The sequence below is a fragment of the Pelodiscus sinensis genome, chromosome 17, assembly GCF_049634645.1.
Source record: "Pelodiscus sinensis isolate JC-2024 chromosome 17, ASM4963464v1, whole genome shotgun sequence".
Lineage (NCBI taxonomy): Eukaryota > Metazoa > Chordata > Testudines > Trionychidae > Pelodiscus > Pelodiscus sinensis.
The window spans coordinates 6,328,621-6,353,639 of record NC_134727.1 but is presented as its reverse complement, the minus strand read 5'-3'; the positions used below and the strand labels follow the sequence as shown (position 1 = coordinate 6,353,639).

The 25,019-nt window shown below is 44.3% G+C and overlaps 1 protein-coding gene across 2 annotated transcripts in view; it reads left to right on the top strand.

The window, feature by feature from the left end:
- DOCK2 (dedicator of cytokinesis 2) overlaps nucleotides 1-21,150 on the top strand; it is a 497,337-nt gene extending 476,187 nt beyond the window's left edge. For both annotated transcript variants that reach the window (XM_075900153.1, XM_075900154.1), the window contains 6 exons: nucleotides 965-1,102; nucleotides 6,931-7,058; nucleotides 10,593-10,767; nucleotides 14,428-14,548; nucleotides 18,032-18,177; nucleotides 19,846-21,150. In XM_075900153.1, coding sequence (XP_075756268.1) covers nucleotides 965-1,102; nucleotides 6,931-7,058; nucleotides 10,593-10,767; nucleotides 14,428-14,548; nucleotides 18,032-18,177; nucleotides 19,846-19,920 — 783 coding nt within the window. In that variant the 3' untranslated portion in view covers nucleotides 19,921-21,150. The remainder of the gene's footprint in view (nucleotides 1-964; nucleotides 1,103-6,930; nucleotides 7,059-10,592; nucleotides 10,768-14,427; nucleotides 14,549-18,031; nucleotides 18,178-19,845) is intronic.
- The last annotated feature ends 3,869 nt before the right edge of the window (nucleotides 21,151-25,019 follow it).

The following is a 25,019-nucleotide window of genomic DNA, read 5'->3' as shown; positions in this document are numbered from 1 at the left end:
AGGATTGTACAGTGTTAATGTTATTTTCATCACACAACACATAAGCGGCTAATGCATTACTTAGAACTAGCTATGAGGTTTCGGTAATGCAGCAAAAAGGCTATTTGCAATAGATAGTTACATGTATAGGGACTAAATCTCACAAATAGCCTTCTTGAAGGACTCAGGAGCGAGTAGGTGCCCTCACAGTTGAAGAGAAGAGAGGGCTAGTGTCACTGCATGGATTTACTTGTTTACTGTTATTTACACAGCACCCAAAACTACGCCAGATGTTTTACAGAATAACTAGAGAGGAGAGATGCAGTCTTTTCCCTGGAGAGCATGTAGTCTGATGTAAGAGTGTAACAAGGCGAGTGGGGAGGCAGAAGAGAAAGGTCACAGTAATAAGATGGTGTTCGCTTCACCCTGGGTTCATTGAGATAGCGTATTTATTTATTTTGGTGGAAGTAACTCCAGAACTTAAGGGATTTCATGTGGGATTTGAATGAAGAGATCTTTCTATCCCTGTCTGGGCAAGCAGGGGTAGAAAGGGCCCTGAAGACCGATGGCTTTCCAACAGAAGAGAGGGCTTGGAAGTCGGGAGTGTGACAGCCATTTGGAAAATTGTTGGAACAATTTTCTTTGTGCTCCCAACAGTCCCGTCTATGCTCCCTAAGAAAAGGCCTTTCTAAGCAGAAATCTATAATATGGAAAAAACCTTTCAGTCTCCAATGAAGTAGCTCACTCAGATATAGCCTGTTCCAACCAGTTAGCCAACAAGCCGGCTTTTCAGAAGCCCTTCCCAATTTTCAGTAAGCTGCCTAGATGCCTCTCCAAGTTCCCGGGGCTGACAGATGTATTCGAGCTGATGAATCTATTAAAATCTGAGCAACAGTTTTGCAGTTGACCTGGCAGATTCTGTAAATGGAGGGAGGGAAGGTTGGCAGAACCAGTTTCATATTCTTGCTTTTTTGTTTTATTCAAGATCCCTTTCCTTGGGGCTGGAATTAAGATTCACGAGAGAAGGGTTTCGGAAAACCTTCGTCCCTTCCATGACCGTATGGAGGAGTGTTTCAAGCACTTAAAGATCAAAGTAGAAAAACAGTATGGAGTCAGAGAATTGGTAAGGGTCTCCATTTATTTCTCTTCTCTCTGCTACACTATTCCTTTATATAATGTGTGCTCTGTACTTTACAAGAAAGCAAAAAAGAGCCTCTTGCATACTTGTTACTTAAGGGTTGTCCAGTGATGCGAAAGCACCTGAAACTTAGGGTGCATCTACACAGCAGCGTTATTTTGGAATAATGGCTGCTATTCCGAAATAACTATGCGAGCGTCTACACAGCAATTCCATTATTTCAATATAATTTCAAAATAACTACGGCTTATTCCGACTTCTGTAAACCTCATTCCACAAGGAATAATGCCGCTTCTGAAATAGCTATTTTGGAATAGCGGTAGTGTGGATGCGCCACTGCTGCTATTCGAAAATAGCTCCTCCCCAGGCCATTCACAGTAATTACTCCCCAGTAATTACTTCTCAGGCTCTACATCAAGGTAGTGCATCCACATTAGGGAACCCTGCCTCAGACTAATTTTGAGGCTTCCGTGTAGTGTAGACGTGCTGTTTCAAAATGAGCTATTTTGGCATATTTCTTCCAGAATAGCTTATTTTAGAATTAAGTGTGCAGTGTAGATGTACCCTTAAAGTCAGAGCATTAATTAGTTCCCTGATGCACCAAACATCCCCCCTTTTAAGGTTTGGAATCCTTCCCTATTTCTGGTAAACTGGCATTTCTTTTTCACATTAGAAAAAAACAGAAATAAACCTTCTGACAACATGCCATGACACATTTCTTCCCTCTTTCAAATTTTGTGTAGTGCAGGTTGAACGTCTGTGGTCCGGGACTCTCTGGTCAGGCACCATCCGTGGTGCAGAAGGACTGTGGACATTGTGGGACTAGAGAGCCCTAGCAGCAGAGGTTGCCAACGGCTTAGAGAGGAGCCCGCCAGTGGGGCCAGCTGGTCAGCAGATCCCCTGGAGCACCAGAGTCCACAGTTAACGGGACAGGGAAGCTGGAGGGGGCCCAGAGCTCATGGAGCAGTGGAGCACATAGCCCGCGGGAGCTCTGGAGGGATGGCAGGGTTGCCACGAGCTCCAGCAGGGCTGCTGCAATCTCCAGCAGGGTGGTGGGACTCTTGTGAGCTCTGGCAGGGCTGCTGTGACCTCTGTTGGGGTGTATGGGCTCCATTGGGTGGGACTGTGGTGAAGTTGTGGCAAACTCCAATGGGGCTGCCATGAGTCCCAGCAAGACGATAGGGCTGCCATGAGCTCTGGAGGGGCTGCTGCGAGCTTTGGAGAGGTGACAAGGCTGGTGCAGCTCACAGGGTAGGGAGGCCGACATTCCCCCCCCCCCCCCCCCCGCCTTCTCTGGTCCGGCAAACTCCCTTGTCCAGAACCTGTCAGGTCCAGAGGGTGCCAGACCAGGAAGTTCCAACTGGTAACTCTGAGCTTTGGTCCATAATTGATGCACATAGATGCTTCCCTTCACTTGGCTGATTCCAACTAGGTGACCCTACTTCTATTCCCAGATAGTTCTGTCAGCAAAACAAGTCTAAATATCTGAACATTGGTTCAATTGTTTGCTGGTGTTAGAAATTAGACCCTTGTTGTTTGGGGATTGAAATTGTGCTGCTCCTAGTACACATTTATCTTTGATATTTTACCTGCTGATTTGATTGTTGTTCTGGAGAAACACTTAGTGTGGCAAACTTCTCCCCTGCAGCTTTGGCATTGTCCAATGATGGAATCCTGAATAATGCAAATTGAAGCCATTTATGTCAATAGATTTCCTCTAATTCAGTCCTCTGGAGGCAGCCTCATAACAAGGAGGAGGTGTCCAAATGCTGAAGTCTTCAAAAGCCAGTGGGATCAACTTCCGTAAAAATAAAGAGCAACCTGACTTTCACTTGAGAAGAGAGAGACTAGACTGTACCTCTCTGGCAAATAACCCCCTCTCCTTCTCGTACCAAGCTCTCTGTTCTAGGCCTTTCATGGTTTCACAGAATCTTCACGGCCTGTGTAGATGTGATGGCTCTTGGGGTATGCAGAGAGTCAATTGTTTCCCCCTGCTTCCAGAGCTGCTTGCTGGTGCCTAGCTGGGTGTCTGCTCTCTGACCTAGCGTGGCTAACACTTTCCTCTGGGCTATGCAGTCTTTGCTTTGCCGTGCAGGTTAACAACAAGTGCACCCCAGTCCTTCAGCCCCTTTGAAACGTCTCCCTGTTGTGTTCAGCCCCTTATTTACTGACAGGGGTGCCAACAGCCCGGCTCTGTGCTCCCAGAAAGGGCAAGGCCTTGAGCAGAAGGGGCAGAGCCAGAAGCAGCCAGTCCTCTGGGCTTCCCAGAGTGCAGCACCATCTTCCTCTAGCTCTCACATTTGCCCAGAGCATGCAGCCTGGTGCTCCAGCAGCGATTTAAAGAGACCAGGGTTCCCACCACTGCCCTTGCCACAGTAGCCCTGGTGGCAGCTGGGACCCCTTGGCCCCTTTGAATTGCTGGGCCTTGGGCCAACTGAGCCCCCCCTCCTTGTCAGCAGGCTTGTCCAGAGAATAATCATAGTAACATCAGGTATGTGGCTTGCAAGGGAATAGTATACAGGCCAACTTGAATGAATCAACCTACAATCAGCTCCTTAGACAATACCGTCATTTCTAGTGAAAAGAGTCATAAGTTCAGTATGAAGATATAAGAGAGTGAGGATTGATATTGGAGACAGCAGGACTGTATCGAACATAAAACTATAACAGGCTTTCTAGAGACTCAACTTTCAGGCAAAGTTCAGCTCACCCAAAATGTCCTTTTGCAGCATGGGCCCAAGCAAGGCTGGTCGGGATCCTGTTTTCATGAATGTTCATACACTTCTTAGGTGCAGGATAAAGGGAGGTATTTTTGCCTTCCCCTTAAAATCCCCTAAGTTCATCATCTGCACCCAAAGACAGGACAACCCCCTTTCACTCATTCTTCAGAGATTTGTCTCTGTTGACGTTGTACTCAAATAGAGCGTCATTTTGTTGGGAAAAAAGAAACAAGTGAAAATGCTTCCTTTGTCTGATTAAAAACTTATTCATCAACTCTGCCTTGATTCAAACTTTTAGGAACATATTTGTCCATATATTTATATTTATATTTATATTTATATTAATGATCAGTGTGATCATGGCTTTCATTTAAGATCTTACATGACACTTGGGTGAACAAGGATCAGAATATTCTCTTAATCCTCATTAGCAGTTGATACCGAGGGATCTTCAAGTCACAACAATGTAGCATGAAATATGCTGATTGACAAACCGAATAGTTTATTCATCTAATACCTGACATGTATGACCATGTGAATAGCTCTTTATATGTCAGTATCGCCCTTCTCAGTCTGAGCTCTTTTCCTAAGCTACGGTTCAGCATATTTCTAAACAATATATTGTGTGCTGTTTCAGAGTACAGTTGTAATCAAAGATACGTGATGCCTATGCAGATGCAATTCCTGTTATTTTATCACTGCTCAAGAAGTTCCTTGTAAATTAATAAAGTTGGTGAGTTGCAGTGTTTCATCCATGTTATCACAGAAAGAGAAGCCAGTTAGCCTGAAATGGAGCATTATTTGCCTTTTATCAGACTTAATTCTTTTTCTGGTAGCTGGTATAAACTTTTTGTTTAAAAGCGGGCTGCTCCCATTGTGTCTTATCAAGGCACTTATCAAGGAGCTCACAGGATGAGAAGCAATTCTCACTGCACATAAACTGTGAAAAGTGTTTGGAAATAAACTTTGGAATGATAAACAGCTTTTCTGAGCCTCTTAATGGAGGAGCTGATCTTAAAGCAAAGCAAGAGCATCAGAAACCAAAAGGCTGGGAGTCCAGTGTAGCAGTTGCCAAACAGATTCCCAACTATCAGAAGATAGAGCAAACAATTCTGAACAATCAGAAGACTGAGCAAACATGTTGATCCTCACATTTGTTTTCAAAGTGACTATTATGTTATTAAACCAGGATGGAAAGTCATTCACAATGTGCATGTGAATGCATTGGCACCTGTGACATTGTAATGATGAACTAAATTGGGGAATATTCACACTTACACAGCTCACTTGAGGCAATATTTCAGCTGAGAAAGCGGAGGGCATGCCTGAATACACAGTGTAATTGTAGATCCTTGGATCCACCACTCAAGAATGGGAGCTGACATTGCCATTTAGACCTTGCCATTTAGACCTTGCCATTTAGAATTGGCCAAGAAACTTGGACCTTGCTACTACCTACTAGAGAGACCAGAAAGGAAGGAGTCACAGTCACTGTCATGGAAATAATCTTCACAGGATCTGATAACTTGCTGCACAAAGAATAATGAGCTGTTAATAGCCAGATCCATTGCTCGATTGTGGTGACCAACCCTGGCTAATAAGAGAGACTTGGAGTCACGCCCTCATCTTTTCAGCTCAGATCATGGTATTTGCCTGATTTAAAGGAATGGAAATGGATGGAGCAGCCATTATGACCAAAGCAAATTGTGGTAACCAGATTGGATCTAACCTGGCCAGCCTGTCCTGTTGCATTTGTTTTCAATCTGTATGTCACAAAGAAGAGAGGAATCTCAAGCTATGTCTACACTACAGAGTTTTTTTTGGGAAAACAGACATTTTTCCAAAAAAACTTCACTTACATCCACACTGCAGTCATGTTCTTTTAGAAAAAAAATCGAAAGAACAGAGGGTTTTTTTCCAACATTGGTAAACCTCTTTCTACGAGAAAAGGCTCTTTCAGAAAAAGGAGTGTGTAGAAGAAGGAGTTATTTTGAAAGAAAAGGAAAGAGGAAAAAGCACAGGTGCCTTGCTAGCCAGTCCATCCATAGTAATCACAGCTTAAATGCGAGATGGCGTCCATTCAATGTAGACGCTATCTTTCAAAAAGCAGATTGCTTTTTCGATGTGCTTTGGCAGTGTGGACGCTCTCTTTCAGAAGGGCTATGTCTAGACTACATCCCTTTTTTGGAAAAGGGATGTAAATTAGACGTATCGCAATTGCTAATGAAGCAGGGATTTAAATCTCCCGCACTTCATTAGCATAAAAATGGCTGCCGCTTTTTCCCGGCATGGAGCTTTGTCGGAGAAAAGCGCCAGTCTAGACACTGATCTTTCAAAAAATAAAGCCTTTTCCAAAAGATCCCTTATCGTGAGATAAGGGATCTTTCGGAAAAGGCTTTATTTTTCAAAAGATCAGGGTCTAGACTGGTGCTTTTCTCCGACACAGCTCCACGCCGGAAAAAAGCGGCAGCCATTTTTATGCTAATGAAGTGCGGGAGATTTAAATCCCTGCTTCATTAGCAATTGCGATACGTCTAATTTACATCCCTTTTCCGAAAAAGGGATGTAGTCTAGATGTAGCCAAGAAGTTTTTTTGGAAGATCTCTTCTGGAAAAGCTTCTTCCACAAGAAGCCTGCAGTCTAGATGAAGCCTCAGTCAGACAACATGAAAACATGATAAGAGGAGAGGGGTTAGATATAGAGAGGAAACAACATCTAGGCTTGGGACTAGAGAAACAGTTGGAGTGAGGACTGGCCAGAGCTGTTTGATGAATCAATTCGCTGCTTCCCTGCCAGCACCCAAACTCCTTCCTCCTTTGTGTATGTGTGTCTCAAATATAAAACAAACTGTCTCAGTTGTGCTTACCACATATCCTCCCAATATTCATTCTCACTCTGCCACTTAATTTGAGAGATCTGCCACCAAGATCATGTCAAGGGAGAGTGAAAAAAAAATAAGGTGACGAAATCACACTTGTTAGTTAATGAACTGCTTCCTTCAAATCCAGTCCTAGACCATCCATGTCATCCTCCAAAGCTAGCCTGCCTCGCAAGGACTATTCATGGTATATTTTTCTCTTTTCTGTCTTATAGCCGGATTTTGATGACAAGAGAGTAGGTCGGCCGAGGTCTGTGCTGAGATCTTACCGCCAGATGTCAGTTATTTCGCTAGCGTCCATGAATTCAGACTGCAGCACTCCAGTCAAAATGGCCTCAGAAAGGTAAGTCGTTCATATCACACTCAACACTTCCACCTCCATATCTGGTCCTCATTCAGTGACATATGATCAAGTATAAGACCCCAGGAAAACCATTCAAGGAGACAGACCAATGGCAACTCCTTTATAGTAAGCCCAGCATCATTTTGAACCGAAGCCAGGACTACTCCAGGTGCTGAGCTGTAAAATTTGACACACTGTTCCATCCAGGGAAGGACATAATGTACTATAGAAAATCTGTCTGAGTTGAAGATGAGAGTGAGAATTTGAAATGCATTTCTGTGGTGTTAGAATATCATTACACAAGTATTTAACAGGTGTGGGGCGGGGCTGTTTTATGTATAGAGTCTCCTTTAAAAATAATGGTTGCAAGATTTCATTTATGAAATAATGTGACCATTTTACATTTACGTTGATTCACATTTTATTTTGTAAATATGTTTGGCCCACCCCCCAAGGTGTGGCCCAAGCCTCCTCTGTTTACTTCTTTCCTCTTCTCATACTGGCTGGGTGCTGGGTTCTCTTTCTGGTGCCTAATGTCTCCTCATGCACAGAGGGGAGTAAATCAATATGACTAGTTGGCAATGAATGGATAGCCCAGGGGTGGGCAAATACTGGCCCCTGGGGTGGATCCGGTCCACCAGGGTTAACCTCTGGTGAGCCACCACTGCTATATTTATCTGCACCTCCACAGGTATGGGCAATTGCGCCTCCTGTTGGCCATGGATCTCTGTTTTTGGCCTATGGGAGCTGCGGAAAACAATGTCTGAGTCCACGCTGCTTCCCATAGCTCCCATTGGCTGCAACCAACAGGAGCTGCAGTCACATGTTCCTGTGCAGGTTCAAGTAAATATAGCAGTGGCAGCCCGCCAGAGGCTAACCCTGGTGAACATTTTATTGTCTGCCACAGGATAGCCCATTACACAAGGGGAAATAAAGTCTATAAAGAGAAATTCCAGCAAAAGAATGACACCCCCAAAATAACAGCAGCAGAAACATCATTGGTATAGGCAAATAGAATGTGAGGAAGGAAAGATTTACAGTTACTAATAAACATTAGACATTAATAATTAAACCAGTCCCCCACCTCACAATACTTGTAATTCAGCTGAGCCATCAACTTCATCCCGGGCATCTTCTCTGGCAGATAGTACACTGAATTTGAGTCCTAAGGCTACATCTCACAGCTGTGCAGAGAACTTGTTTTGTGGGGAGTGGGAATTTAGCACAGCACCCCCGAACTCTGATCTGTCTCAGCTTCCAAAACCAAACCAGAAACTAAACTGTTTCTCTCAGTCAGGCTGCTCTCCAGCTGGGTGTTCTGCAGGCTAGCCAGTGTCCATATCACCCTTGCTGATTAGGCCTCAACCACACTATTGTGCCAGGAAAGATTTGGTCAAATTAGAGAAGGTGCAGAGAAGAGCGTCAAAATGATGAAAGGTCTAGAAAACATACCTCTGAGGGAAGAATGACGGAACTGGGTTTGTTTAGTCTGGAAAAGAGAAGAGTGAGAGGGAACATGGTTACATATTTCAAGTATCTGAAAGGTTGTTATAAGGAAGAGGGAGAAAAAAATTCTCCTTAACCTCTGGTGATAGGACAAGAATCAATGGGCTTAAATTGCAGCAAGAAAAGTTTAGGTTAAACATTAGAAAAACTTTTTAACAGTCAGATGAGTAAACACTGGAATACATTGCCATTGTTGGGCGATTTTTAAGAGCAGGTTAGTAAACCCCTTTACGGATACAAAATTTGTATTCACATCTGTATCCGTATCTGCAAAAATCAGCCACAGATATCCATATCCATATCGGCAAATGTGGATACCCACAGATATAAAATGGATATCTGCAGGATTTGTAGGGCTCAATAGGTTAGACAAACACCTGTCAGGGATGGTCTAGATGGTGCTTGCTCCAGCCATGAGTGCTGGGGACGAGACTTGGTGACCTCTCAAGGCTCCTTCCAGTTCTATAATTCTATGCAGAAGCGTCCCTACTGTCCTCAGTAGCAATTTCCAGTTCCTTCTGTCCCAAGGTGTGATTCCATATATGGTAGGAAATGGTGTCAGAGGGCTCTGGTAGCTATTATAGAGAGACACCTTGTGGCAGGGTCCCAGTCCGGTTGCAAGTGTCAGCCAGTTTGAAAGTGTTTTCAAACACAGAAAGCAGGGCGCAGTGCTGAGTCAGAAGTCACACACTTAATCTGAGGAAGGTACATTTTTGCACAGGGAGTTCATGGGGTAAATTGCATCCAGGAAGACAAGTTAAGGCCACCTATTGTTTTACATGTGGTTTCTTTCAATCAGGGGCAACACATGGGGTGACAGAAAGGGTCACATGGTCCCCAAATGCCAAGTGGGGGAGGGAGAAGGAGCTCTTGCAGCCATACTACCCGGCTGTTGTACTTTCCCAGGCAGCCTCTGACCTGGGTGAGGAGATGCTGCCAGGTAATTAGATGGGGAGAATTTAGGGAGGGGATGGGGTAACACAATAGGCATTTCCTGAATCCCAAGCAGCCTCCAGCCACACTGCTCAGACTGCTGCCCAGCATGCTACAGCGCGGGGTGTGTGTGTGCGGGGTGGGGAGGAGGCAGCTGCACTTTCTCAGGCAGTCGCCTTTGGCCATGCTGCCTAGGATGGAGCTTGCTTGCCTGCTGCAGTGCAGCAGGATGGACCCCTCCCCCCGGCCGAGGGAATGTGGGATGGGGAAGAGATGCGATGGGGAGAGCGTGGGGGAATCACGGAAGGCTGGCGCTGGTGTTGTGTCACTCCTTCCTAGTCACCTGTTCTCTCCAGAAGTGGGCAATATTTCCACTGTGAACCTGCCTTGGTTGTGACTGTTGCCTCCATATTCCCCCTTCTGAAGATTTAGGGGAATTGGGCCTGTATCTGGAGATGGGTCCATCTGCCATGGAGTGAAGAAATCAATCCCAGAAGCCAGAGGGATGTGTGTACGAGAAGGGATAGCTACAATCCTGTCCTAACAGGCCCAGCCATCAGAACAACATCTTTTGCTTTTGGCGACCATGTAAAATACCCCAGAGGATGTTAGCGCTGTCCCTATACCCAGTAGGTGCCCTAGAGCTGACTCATGAACACTTCATCATTTTTGTTGCAATCAGATTAATATTTAACACCCTCTGAGACATTAAGACATTTGGATGGCTCCTGTGAGGTACGTGTTAGTAGACAGTTGCCGGTACTTTTCATTTGCCACTGATCTGAAGTACGGTGCAGAAAGTCAGCATGAAAGGTAACCAGGAGCAATGCTCCCTCTAATTTTTCCATCCATGTGCAGAATGCATTTTATTGTTTGCACTGAGGTATGTGCAGATGTGCACCACCAGTAGAAACTCATGCTGCTGGCCCTGGGCACTGTGGGTGCTCTGCTAATCAGCTAAGGGGCATAGCCACCCAAGTGCTCAGCTTACAAGAAACATTGACCATGACTACATTTGTGTCTCACAGAAAACCACCTTCGGTGACCTTTATAATAGAACGGATTATGTTTTGTTTCTGTTTTTATTTTCTACAGCTTTGAACTGGAAGTACCAACACGAAAAGCAACCAAATCAGAGTCAGAAGAAAATGTCCCACAGACAAACACTCACTCAGAGGTTAAGTTGAGAAGATCCAGGAAGAGAACAAAACGAAGCAGCGTGGTATTTGCGGACGAAAAAACAGCACCTGATCTCTCCGAAATGAAATGCGTATGTTACCAGCCCAGAATATTTTCTACTAATTTCCTAATTTCCAGCAGATGTCTTTCAGACATTTGTGTGCCTCTTGGCTGCTAAAATAAACAGTGTTTTATGAAAGGCCACTCAGAGCCAGTGTTATGAAATCCTCATGGCTTTGCCACGAAAGAAAACCCACAAGAGACTAAAGACCAGATTCTGAGCTGGTGTGAATGAGTGTGTGTCTACTGATTTCACACCAGATGAGGATCTGGCCCTGAAGTTCCCGACTTTTGATGCCTGGCTAGCGAATGGTAGTATCGTTAGTGGGAGAGATGATGTAGTCTTCCTGGAGAGACGCAAGTGGCTGTATTGACCCTGATGGTACCCCACTTCCAGTGAGGAGTATGTATGAACTCTGCACATTTTGTACTTTGTTACAGAACATGCAGCTGCTGGGAAAAGGCAAGTTTGCAAACTGTTCCTTAAACGGTGCCAAATTTGAGCACAGAGGTATTGGCTTCTCCCTTGTCCTATATATCATCTGAGTGCCTTCGTCAGACTAATGGACCATCAGGGTGACTTGCAGGATTTACACGGTGCTGTTTTTATAAGATCATCTTCAGAAGCCAAATGTTTTTGAGTGTAGAAAGAGATGGAATTTAAAAGCAAAAAGCTCTCAAAGGTTTAACTGCAGAAGCCCTGTCTAAATTCAAGTGCTAGGCAATCACTGAGCTCTGAACAAGGAGGTCAGGGTACATGTCATTTGATTAAAAATCTTTTGGAAGAAGCATTAAAGACAAGTGGAATTATTTCCCCTTATGGATCAAGCTGTTTCAGATCCCATTCAGAGACCACAGGTCTAATTCATTGTGGCTGTCACGGAGCTGACTAATGAAGCCCCACTAGGGATGTATTTGTCATTTTTAACGCACATGTAAAAGACCAAACACCTAAGTTCTAAAATCAATTAATTAAAAATGGTTTCCTCCTGTTTTTGCTTGCCAGAAGCCAAGCTCTGTGTTTTGGCACGCTCTGTTCATTCCAGAAGAGGATGTGTTACCCTCTAAGGTGTAAAGTGGCCAGTTTGGCCTCATTAAGTAAAGACATAAGTCGGGTGGGAAACCTTTTTTAAGTTGGGGGCCGCTGACCCAGACAAAGGCCACCCGCAAGTGAGAAGCTAAAACCCCCCCCCCAAACAAAACCAAACACCCTTCACTGACTTGGCCCCCGACTGAGAAGGAGAAAAGCCGCTCCCCACATTCCCCTCACACACCAGAGACTAGGGAGGCCCAGGCTAGTGGATAAAGTGCCCCTCGAATCTTACCAAATGTAAGACCTCCCTGAGGGCTGAATTTGGCCATCTAGCATGTACATGCCTGGTGGACAGAGATACAGAAATCACAGAGCTGGAAGAGACCCCAGGAGGTCATCAAGTCTAGCCCCCTGCCCAAGGCAGGACCAATCCCAATGATCTACCCTCACAGAAAGAGGCCCAGGCTTTACTACATAAACCAGCCAACGTAAGGCACCTTATGTTGACCTAATTGCCGTGGTGTACACGCTACAGCCTTGTTCCCCTCACATTAGTGCCTTGCAACATCATACTTCCACCCACTCCCAGCTGGGTTACTGCCTGGAGGCTTCCTATTCAGGGCCTGGAGAAGTCCAGAAGGAAGCTGCACAGAGCTGAGAGCCTTGTTGAGGCTGTGCACAACCCTTAGAAGTAATGACTGCCATGTTTGAAATTGGATCCCACAAAGGTTAGGGCCGTACTTTAGACATTCCCAGAGTGAAGCCTGTGTCCATGGTATTACCTCAGGTGTTTTCAATACCAGTTGAGTGACACCGCTACACTGGAAAATGTTTTCAGTAATGGTTCGGTGTCCTAATGTACACAATGCCATAGACCCACTGTGAATCCCCTTTACCAGTGGGTTTTGCTGTCCTTTGGTGTTGGCATGCCTCCATTTCTTAGCCACTTAGCTTAAGTCTCAATAACTATTTCCCTCCCCCGGCTCCCCACTAACACAACAAAGTATCTCCAGTTTGGCCAGGCATAGGGGCTACATCTAGACTGGCATGATTTTCCACAAATGCTTTTAATGGAAAAGTTTTTCCGTTAAAAGCATTTGCGGAAAAGAGCGTCTAGATTGGCACGGACGCTTTTCCGTAAAGCACTTTTTGCAGAAAAGCGTCCGTGCCAATCTAGACGTGGTTTTTCGCAAGAAAGCTCCGATCGCCATTTTCGCCATCAGGGCTTTTTTGCGCAAAACAATACCGTGTTGTCTACACTGGCTCTCTTGCGCAAAAGCATTTGCGCAAGAGGGCTTTTGCCCGAACGGGAGCAGAATAGTATTTCCGCAAGAACACTGACAATCTTACATGAGATCGTCAGTGTTCTTGCGGAAATTCAAGCGGCCAGTGTAGACAGCTGGCAAGTTTTTCCACAAAAGCATCTGCTTTTGCGGAAAAACTTGCCGGTCTAGATGCAGCCGAGATGTCTCTTTGTTCACACAAAGAATGCAGAGCTGCGAACTTGGCAAAAATAGGTATAAGCAAACTTTGGACAAAAAAATGACAGCATAGCTTAGTGTCCAAACCAAAGCAGGCTCACCAAGGCTAACAATTCCTGGTAAGGCTTCCTCCAAAACTTGGCTTAGTAGGAAATGTTTCCCAGTGGGAGCAAAGAGGGAGCACTTTTGAACAGCAGCAGCTGTTAAAAATAGGACAAAAATAGTCTGTTTTTGTTACCTGGGTAGTATCAAGAGTATCTGCAGCAGAAACAGAGGACCTTTATCACTGTAGGCTTGGAAGATGTAAAGCTTTTCAGGGCACCATTAGATTCAGTAATATAAATGGACAGTGTTTACTTGGTGGGCAAAAGAAATTGCTTTGTTTTGTCTATTTTCTTTAAGGACTGATGTGGATGGGAGAGAATGCATTTCCATTTTAATACCTAACATTTTAATGCTCTTCCTTGTCTGAATTATGATCTTGAGAAGAGACAGAGCTTTATAAAGGGACAGCAAGTTTTTAAAAGAAAACAGTATCTATGGCTACAGACCACAAACCTTAAAGAAGTGGTCACTGTTCATCAGTGATAGAATAATGCATACAGTGAAAAAAATCACTTTTTGTCTGAAAAAATGGCCTTTTATGTACATTGTTGTCTCAAATTATTAAAGCAGCATGTCTCTTTGAGCACCTAAGCTGGCAGTAGTAATGTTGCAGGGAAAATAGGAAAACAGTCTCATTTTACTTTCCGATCCAGTCCGGGTTGATGACAATATTATTCCATATGCGGTAGGAACACTACCAGACAGTTCTAAATAGCCTACAAACTATTGTATTGTCAGGTTTGGGGTTTAAATCTCTTTTCTCAGTCTGGAATAGACAGAATGTCTGATTATAAATCAGCTCCAGAACATATACTTTGTAAATTGTACCTTTCAAAGTCTCTAAGGGCCAAGTTCTGTTACTTTCGATTACTTTGAAGTTTCTTACTTCACAAGAACAATCCCACTGAAATAAAATCACTGTAATAAGGCATTATTCACTGTGAGTAAAAGTAACAGAACCTGACCTTGGTTGTCTCTCTTATATAAGTTGTTAATTTTGTTTAGTTCACCCCTATTTGTTATATTTGAGTTAAATATTGACTGAAACCATTTCGTATTTGTTAATATACAGCTGTCAAGGAAACTGGAGTTTATGAGCGACACCAACCTCTCTGAACATATGGTGGCACCTCAGAAAACATCTGTTCTCAAGCAAATGAGCTTTGCCAGTCGTTCTATGCCAACTATACCAGGTAAGCTAATTATTATATGAGCATTAGAGCACTGCACTGTTTGCCAGCTATTAAACAAAAAAGAAGAAAAAGAAACATGATTTTTTTTTGTTCTTCATTCTTTGCAAGCATTTGGATTTTAGGAAGGTTTTAGGGCTGAAACAGATTTGACGAGGACCGCACTTAGGGTATGTCTAGACCTCTGTGCAACTTTGGGATCTATCCGATATCCCGAAACAGCGTTATCCACACCTTAACAGCATGCCTGTTATTTCAAAATGCAATTGAAATAATAGGCTTGCTATTCTGACATCCTGGTAAACCTTGAGGATTAAGGGACTTGTCCTAATAGAGGTCTATTTTGAAATAAGCTTGTAATAAGCTACACAATTTGCTTATATGTAGCTTATTTCGAGCTACCGCCGCTGCGTAGACAAACCCGTACATGGCAGACCACGGCGATGCAAGTCTTAAAATAGGATAACTCATTTCATTATGCTGATGAGACATTATATAATTTCTGGAAAAATTAATAGCTACAAAGTCAAGTATAGCTTTGAAAAAGCCTCATGGGCCCTGCCTCCCCTAAGATACAGAAAATGCCTCCCAAGTTTAAATGCTAATCTAATTCTCCTAGATGATTCCTGTTGTTGCATTTAAATGATGTAATAGAAGAAGTCTCTGAGGCTACACATAATTCTATGGCCTCACAGGGGAATTACCTCAGGCTGAGTCTGGAATAAGTCCACTGACTAAAAATTTTGGTGCAGAACAACAGACGTCTTATTAAATTAGCATCTGAGTGCACTGCAAAGGACTGCAGGATGAGCAATGACTAGCACGAGGCCATCTCTCCCTGCACAGCAGCACAATAAGGAACCAAGACTCTTCCACAGCTCCCATGGAGCCAAACACCACTGATTTTCCCTGCCCTTATTTCTGGAAAGGAGACATTTCTAGAATGTGTAGTCATAGAGCTAAATGCAGCAAGGATCCAAAAAAAGAAAAAAAAAAAAAGGTTGCTCTGTCCCCTGCTTTTGAGGGGGGAAAAGCCAGTGGGTTGAGATCAGTAATCACGCCCCAGGCAGATGTAGGGGAATATGGGTGTGTCGGTGGTGAGGCTCAAAAGTGAATACGCCAAGCCCCCCCGGTGATTGACATCGAGATGTTTCTGGTAGTTGTATGGCAGGTGAGGCCAGCAGCCAGCAGTTTCGTGAGTGGGGTTCTATTGCAGAGCCCCCAAGTCCTACAGCAATGCAGCACCAGAGCAGGTGCCACCTCTGAGGGCATCAGCAGGGAAGGAAGGAATCCATATCCACGTCGAGCCTTCGAAAGGCAGCAGATGCAAAGAACAGCCCCTTCAGTCAAAATGGGCCTGGATGGGGAGGAAGGGAGCAAACAAATGTATCAGTCACATGGGGAGAATTACAAGAGCTGGGATAGCGGAACAGCTTCCCTGCCTGTGAAAACTAACTCCGGGCTTTTGCTCTCCTGCTGCAGAGGCAGTAAACCTGTCACTAGATGGTGCTCCTGCTTCTTGCATGGGGTGGCCCTTTCAACCATCACCGTGGTGACCAGAGGCAGTTGGGTGCTGTGCCTGTTCCTCTATGCCCCCCAGTCCCAGTGCTAATTTATTTATTTATCCTAGCTACTGGGCCTGGGCCACTACCAACTCCAACCATCCCATGCAAAGCAAGGGTCAGAGGGAAAAAAGTGTAGTGGTGTACAACACATCGTTCCAGCTGCCTAGTGAAGAACATTCCTTTGGGTAAAGCTGGGAGAATACCTGAATGAAATACTATTTAGAAAATAATCTGCAATGCTCACGTCCTTTGGACTTACTTCTTCGTGGTTCTTTTTAATTTTGATCAGATTCATTCACAGCAAAGGCGAATGTTGTCCTATCAGCTTCTGTACGCTTCAACCAAAGACCACATGTTTGCAGGACTGGTTAAATAAAGGTGACAACCCTCTGGCTGGCTAAGCCCTTATCTTGGCTGGTGCCTAGGAGTGTTGGTGGAAAAAGTTCAATTATTTTGGGGGGAAATTTCTTAAAAAAAAAAAAGTTCAAGTTATTTACTTGCAAATATCCTGCGAACATTTTTTTACCAAAAAGCTAAAACTGAAAACTCAGCTATTTTTTGTTGTTTTTCAAAAATATTTTACTGAACATTTTTAGGTTCCATTTTTGATTAAAAGAAAAAAGAAAGTGTCATGAAAAACAGAAATTTTCATGTCCTATTAAAAATTGATTTTCTATCAGATCTAGTTAATTTCCATGGATGGTAGAGAAGGTGACATTCATTACGGTAAACGGGTCTCATGGGATTTCTGGCATTTCTGCCCCCTGTTGTCAAATTCTGTGCAAAACTAGTCTAAATCACAGTTTGGTAGGTAAGACTAGCTCTCCCATTGCTGCTGCTGCCGGTGGAGCTGAATCTGCAGTAGCAATGGTGGGACATGTCTCTGAAGTAAAGATTAGTGTGAACAAGTGCCTCTTATTCAGCAGTTTACATTGTACATTCTTCCCCTTCATCTCTTCGCTTGAAGGGATAGAGGCTCTGGGTACAGTGAATTCAGATGTGTTAATTTATCTAGCCGTTGGGATATTGATAGATGCAATATTTTCCTTCAGTAAAGCATAGCCTTTTCCCAGTCATAGGGTATGTCTACACAGCAAAGTTATTTTGAAATAACAGCAGTTATTTCTAAATAACTTTCCTAGCATCTACACAGCCATTCCATTATTTCAAAATTCATTCGAAGTAGCGGAGGGCTTATTTTGAAATAGGTAAACCTCATTACACAAGGAACAGTGCCAATTTCAAAATTGCTATTTTGAAATAAGTGCCGTGTAGATGCTTTTTCAAAATAGGGGGCCTTCAGCCCTTCCCAGGGTGCCCTGCTGACCACCCTGGCCACAAGGCAACTTCTGACCAGATGCCCTGCGGGAACTGGTTCCAACCAGCCTTAAATGCGATTCAACTCAATGTGGACGTGCTATTTCGAAACAGAAAAACGCTATTTCGAAATGCATTTTGTGTGTAGACGCGTTATTTTGAAATGAGCTATTTTGAATTAACTATTTGAAATAACACTGTAGTGTAGACATACCCCCTATTGACTGCCTATTTAAAATGGACCAACGGCAGGAACTAGACTTCTCTCTGCGTAACTATTTTAAAATAGCAGCTGTTATTCTTCTTCCATTTGTACCAGGGTAAATCAGGCGGGACTCAGCTGCAAGTGGTGGAGTTATAAAAATCAATATCAAGCCAGTGTTAGGAAAACAAAGTCAGGCCCAATGGCTGTTTTGGATACAGTTTGAATGTAACTGTAACCAACTCCAGCCCTGCGTAAGGTAATTTCCCCTTATGCTGCACTCCAGGTTTTATGGAACAGCCCACCTTTCCTTTGGCATTGTTCATTATTGTACACACTGCCTCGTGTCCCGCTTTGTACAATTCGCTTTCTTAACAGCCCATGCTTTGTTCTTCTTTCCAGGGATGACTCTGTCAGTAATCTGTACCCCGGTATCGGATGAAACAAATGCATCACCACGGCTAAGCCAGCAATTTTTTCCCTCTACCTCAGAGGGTGATAAGAAAACCTTGAAAAAAAAAAGAGTGAACCAGTTCTTGAAAACAATAGTAAGTGCTGTGTATGTAGGAGCCAAAATATGCCTCAAAAATTGATCAAAAAGAATCCAAAGAAACTCCAAGTATGAAAGAAAATGAAACAAAGGGTTTTAAAAGCAAGAGGCCTCTTTGGAAAAGAAACTTATTCAAAGTTTTACTTTCTCTTAAATTTCTGACATCCTTATGCTTTCCAGGCTAGAGCAGAAGGTAAAATTTCCCTTTAGTCACCAAGAAAGCATATTTTTCTGCATTGTCCATAGCACAGTATATTTGGAGGTGCACTGCTCTAGCCATACCACAAGAGGTCTCATTTGACCTAAAGCTTTTTTTTTTTAGCCTGATTTACGCAATGTCCCAATAGCAAAAACACGTATTTGTTGCATTTTTAAACTTATATTGGGCATCTGGCACTTAGCATCCTAATAACTGCTAATAGCCTGTCGTGTAAAATACGTTACCGTACACAGGATGTGTCAAAATCTGACCTCAGACAGGCACACACTGAAGTCAGCCAAGCTTGCTGAAACAATTTGTGGTCATGTAGTGAGCCAAATGCCTATTGATTTTGAAGAGTTTTGCACAATAAAAAAAAAAACAGCACAAAATTTGGCCCAATGTCAGTTAACAACAATATTTTATATTCAGCGCAGCCACTAAGATCGGAAGTTTCAAAATTTGACTTGAAAATGTAATGTGCCCTGTAAAGGACTTTTACGGCGTCCTAAGGTTGTATATGATAGTAGTGCCAGAAGCCATTGATATTCATAGAGGTGGAGCAGACTGTGACATCTCTAACATTTTACACCCATCAGCTCTCTGCTGATATTTTACGAAGAGCGTATTTGTTGCATTGATTTCATGTCCATCCTTTTATTCCTTCTCGGCTTTAAAAAGCCATAACGTGGTGTTTTCTGGCAGAGTAATACAGCACTGAAGAAACAAGCGTTTACATTTTTTCTAGCTTATTTCTTCCTGAGAGGAGAAAAAGTAAAATAACAGTTTGGAGCCTCTGGGGTTTCATTGATATTAAATTTGTCTCACAAAGGCAGTGTACTGTACCATGCATACAGAGCCGGTCTTAGGGGTGGACCGTGACCGCATTTTGGCCTGACCTCCCGAATCCTCCCCCCAGGTTTCCCTGGTCACTTCCTGACCTCCCCCCCCCCTTTTTTTTTTCGCTTGACAAATTTTCCCTAGCGTTTTTTTTTCTTGATACATTTTTGTCCGGTATTTTTTTGAAACCATCTGGCAACCTATGGACGAGCCGAGTGGTTGACCAGGGCTGCCAATTGGTTAGGACCGGTCCTGCATGCATATGAATCAGCTTTACAGTGCAGTCTCACCCAAAGAGAGAGACAGACAGACAGACAAACCCTGTTTACAAGCCCAGGAAGGACTGTAATAAAAGTTTAGAGCCCCATCCCACTGAGACTTTGTCATGTGTGTAACTTGATGTCAAGGGGAGCACTCACATGAGTAAAGTTATGCATGTGCTTAAGGCTTTCTACTATTACGGCCTTATTAAAAAGAAAAGCCCTCAGGATTTGAACCAGATATTACGCCACTGCTGAAACAAGCAATGATGAAACCAGATTAAAGACACCAGTTAGCTAATGCAGATGATGGAGGTCAAGCAGAGCTCCCTGTTAACACATGTCATTCTCTTCTTCCTTCATGCAGCGCATGTCCAAGCCACCTGAAGAGGGAAAGTTCTCCGGAGACCACCATTCTGAACCCTTATCCACAAACCTGTGAATTCTTTCACTTGAAATACAGATCATTTCCCACCAAAAACCAAAATAAAAACCCTACGTGAGAGAATATTTTTGAACACTCTCCATTGAAGAGCATGGTATTGACATAATATTTGGATGGTAGATAATACACTCAAATGCAATTCACACCTGGGGCTCGGTATAAATATAACATGGCTGTCAAGAGAAACTGAAACCACAAGGCAAAGGCAGAACCTGCTGCAGCGTGTTACAAGGGTGTGGTTAAAAATACAATAATCCTGTTTGTTACAGGAGAAGTAAAGGGCAAATGTGCTTAGTGGTCCTCCACATGGGTGAATCATCGGGCTTGCCTATGCTACAGATGTCAGTATCACTTATGTCACTGAGCCTTGGTCTTCTACACTAGGACTTTATTTTGAAATAACCCATGCCAAGGTCGAATTTATAAGTGGAGCATCCAACCTATCAAGCCTGTTATTTCAAAATAACAAGCCACGGAATTTGAAATCTGTCCTCCTGCTTTACATCAGGAGTATCACTAATTCTGGAATCGTTTTTTCTAAATAACGGTATCGTGGAGGCTCCAGTGCCACTATTTTGAAATAACGACTCCCCAGAGTAATTCCAACTAATTGCTCCCCAGCGTTTCTTGGGGCTCTACGTCTAAGGCAGTGCATCCACATTAACGGAGCCTGTCACGGATTAATTTTGAGGCTTCCCCATAGTGAGGACACGCTAGTTCGAAATTTGTGAAATCGGGAGTTCTTAATTCGAATTTAGGACTTTCAAAATATTTTTCTAGTGTAGACATGGCCTTAGAGGTGTGAATGAGTCACTTCCTTGAGCAAGGTGAGTTATACCAAGCTAAGCACCAGTGTGGACGGCACTATGTCAGTGAGAGAACATGTCCTACTGGCATGATACCATCTCTTGCTATAGGTACAGCTGCACCCCGGTAGCCTTTCTAGTATAGACTAGCCCTTACTTTAATAGAGGTCATGAAAGAGTCAGTCCAGTCCTACTGAAAGCATGTGGAAGGTGTACCATATGTATCCATGGGCTCACTCTCAGACCCTTCCTGCAACACCATATGTTTGAGGATTTTTTTTTTTTTCATAACAGCATTATCTGTTATGTATTGAAAACATTCCCCAAAGTTTATACACAGATGTTAGTTTATAGCAAATCTGACTGTATGGTATAAGCAAAGCTGTATTTTCTGCTCTTCAGCAATAAAATGTCAAAGGTTTCTTTTGTTTGTCTGGAACGTTTCTGACAGGAATCTCTCCAAATATCTTGGTACAAGGTCTGCTAATCGTTTCTTACTGACAGAAGCAGGAACTCCAAGTCCTGCACTTTCCAAATGTAATTGATGTTCTGCCTCTCCGGCGCTCATGCGACAGAGTTCAAAGCTGGTTCCTTGTTGCAATGAGACGAGACAGCAGTGCAATTCAGCATCTCACTCTGTTTTTTATTACCTGGTTTTTAAAGGCAAATGCAGTTTTCTCAAACCCAGAATAAATGAGGCTGCTGCAAAGTTTTTCATAAACTTCTTTTATGAATTTTTCATTTGACTCTGTTATTGTCCCACACACAGCCATCTAGGAAGCTGTGTGCTGATTCAATGAAATGTGTTCTTATGTGGAATGAGGAAGACAGAACTTACCTTTGCCATGTTTTTGGGATGTTGTATCCTCCCTGCCTTCAGCTGATGACAGCTCCATCTCTGGGGAAGCTGGTGGTGGTTGCCTGGCTGCTTCTGGGGCGGGAGGCTTCCTCTGGGGCTGCACCACTGAGCACAGGGCCACTGGGACTCATTCCACTGGTGCAGAAGCTGGTGGTGGCTGCCCAGCTGCTCCCAGGGCAATATGGGTGGGTGGTGGGTGGGGAGGCTCCACACTCCCAGAAGAGGTGGAGCCTTTAGCATTGCCTGGGCCTCAGCTCTACTTCCACCCAGCCATGTGCTGGAGCTGGAGCTGGGCCGCAACAACCTGGCCAACAAGTAGGGCTGGCCTTACCGTGAGGCGAACTGAGGCGGCCGCCTCAGGTGCCAGACTTTGGGGAGGGAGGCGCCATTAGGACCCAGAGTATAGAAAATTGTGTCTGCTGCTGGTGCATATGTGCATATGGGGGCGTCATTTGAGCTCCCTGCCTCAGATGCCAAAATGTGGTGGGCTGGCCCTGCCAACAAGGCCCCAGTTGGGCAGCGTCCTGTCCCCAGCCCCAATCCTGTGGCAGGCCCCATAGTCTGTCCCCCATATGGCTGAAGGAAGAGCTGGCAGAGGAAAATGGATAGAAATTGGTCAATCACTTCTTGCTTTCTGCCAAACTCAATGGAGGGGCCTCCCTTATTTTTTAAACCTCTTATGTAAACCCTTGCAAGCAGCATGAATTAATTATCCACTGCATTTAGCCTCTCTCTGACAGAAGTTGTCAGTGAGAAACTATTCTCTCAAATATATTCATTATTGAAATAATGAACATTTACTGTCTGTGAGACGTCTCCAGTGTTCGTTCTTTGCGCTCCTGTTCCTGCAAGTAAAACCTCCCCAATAAAATCATCACAGACAGCAAAACTAAAGGGATCCCAGCTGTAGCCAATTCATTCTTCATCTGCATGAGTATTTGCAGTATGCTTTGGCGGTGGTTGCTTAGCGCTGCCACACAGCCCGGTAGCAGAGTGAAGATAAAGAGAAGGAACAATACATTTCCCAAAAGAACCAATTGCATGTAATAGGTTGCTCTGTGTATGTGTGTGAAAGAGAGGGAAGAATGAACAGGAAGGTGAAAAGACTGGGGGACACATTCTCATGTCATTCTAGCTTATAGTGTGTTTACTTGGTTCCTCCCCACTCCCTTTTATTCTCTTTGCAGATGAATTAATACCTGATGGAATCAATGCAGCGTTCGGCACAAAAGTATTAATTTTAGTGCCCATTGCCATGACGCAGAATACATCTTTTAAAACCAAATTGTGTTTTTAGTCAGGGTGGCGAGGAAGAGTTATGGAGCATCTGTAAAGATACGCTTAACGGTACACTTCCTGTGCTCATTGTACTGCAGTGTGTGCGGCTTTCCATTTGCGTTTGTTCTCAAAGGGTCTCCTGAGGTACATTTGTTTGCAACATTTGTTTGCAAGGATGCAGCTCTGTCACTGAAGAGCTTTAATTAAATCCATACCTAGAGCTACTATATATTTGAGAGAGTCTGTCTGTCTGTTCAGGAATGCCTCCTCAACGGTAAGAGCTAGGACCGCCAAATTCAGCATACAGCTTCCCCTTATCGTAACTTAAAGCCAGGTCAGGGTCTGGTTGTGCCAGGAAAAAGGGATGTGCCTGGAATGGGATTGTGTCTCATAAAACCAAACAGAAAGGAAACAGAATTACCAAGCAGGTGAAAGGGAATGGCAGAGGGGCACCTCTCCTCCCATCCAGGACTGCCCATTCCCCAAGTTGGTGGGGGGGCTGAAACCCCTCCCTTAATTTGTACAGGAATATTTCTGGCTGTTCCCTTTTGTCAGGGAGTAAAGGGTGCACAATTTGCTGCATTCCTCAGGCTGGCTGGGGCGCAGAGGAGGCAGATAAATCTAGACCTGCCCAAGCTGGGGGACATCCAACCCTCCCACGGCTGTGCCTGCTGGAACTGCAGCGGCCATCGAGAGATGCTTCTCACCTGACCCCTAGCTGCTGTGGTGAGAGAGGGCTGGGTAGTCCTCTCTCCTTGGTAGCTTGCATACAGAACCCCTCATCCCCTGCCCCACCCCAGAGATTTAAATGAAGAAAAATAAAAATTGAGTTAAGGACCCAAGCAACACCAACTAAATCTTCTAGTAGACTATAAACAAAAACCCCTGTAATTTTAAAAGAAAAAATAAATAATAAAATTTGCTTGAGTTCTGTGGGGAATGGAAGAGCCTAGAAACAAATAGCCGAGAAGCGTGTGGAGCCAGACGGAGGCTGGGGTTCTACTGAGTGTTTAGCTGGGAGTACAAGGCTCAGGATAGGCTTAGTGTAGAATTTGGTTTAGGGGAATGGCATTCATTTTGAACTCCAGTCGGGTTGGGAATGGATTTAGGTCAGGATTCAGTTGTGGGTCCAAGGCCGAACCAGGGCTGCTAAGTGTTTGGTTTCATGTGAAATGGAGTGTCGCACACTTGCACCTCTTTCATCGGGCAGTCCTGAGAACAGAATTTTCCAGGCCAGGGAGGGCACTGCGGGGGCTGGACGTGAGGAGGATAGTGGTGAGGCACTTACTTGCCCCCTCCCCTGCTCTTGGGAGGCTCCACACTCCATGTTGCTCCCAGGCACCCCTCCCCAGGGAAAAGCTTCAAGGTGAAGCATGTTGCTGCACTGCCATTACCCAGCTGGGAGGGAAGGGGGAAAGGCAGAACACAGAACCGCTTCCTCCTTCCCCTGCCGGGGTTGGTACCACAGGTGTTCCCACATCAGGGACCCCTGGAGTACCGAGGTTCAGGTGTGTTATACAGTTTTGACCCAGAAGTGCGTATCTCACCATTGTCCAGTTTCACTGATTTATGCTACCTTTGCCAAAGAGGTCTTGGTTTCTGGATCTGTCTTAGGCTTAAAACCTTTGGGGTTCAGCTCTCAGTGCTGGTTGAAGGACATTGACCAACATAACCTATGCCACAATTAGCACAATTTACACAAGCTGAATGGATACGGTGCATTTGGAAGCCAGGTTTCAGCCGTGCACAAGTACACAGCCGCAGCACAGACACCTGACAGGACAAGTAGGCGACAACGGGTGAATAATAGGTGGCACCCTGGGATAAGAAAACATAAGTGAGGCCATCTGGCAATTGCTGTTTCAAAGTGTAAATCAGTACTAATTAATGCCATTCCTGTCACAGGCTAAATGAGCCTGTAGCAGCTTGTGCTAGAGAACATTCACTCCATGGCCGAGTCACTGGGCTTTATGAGGTGATGTGCAGAGAGTTTGGGGAGCAGAAACCCACCTACCTCCTTCCCCACTCAGGTCAGGCAGTGAAGCCATTATTCTAGCGTAATAACGTAGCTGCTACCATATCTCTTCTCCCATCTTAGACTGTTTGCACCACCATGTTCACACAAAAATGGATCCCGTAGCCTCTTTCTCAGC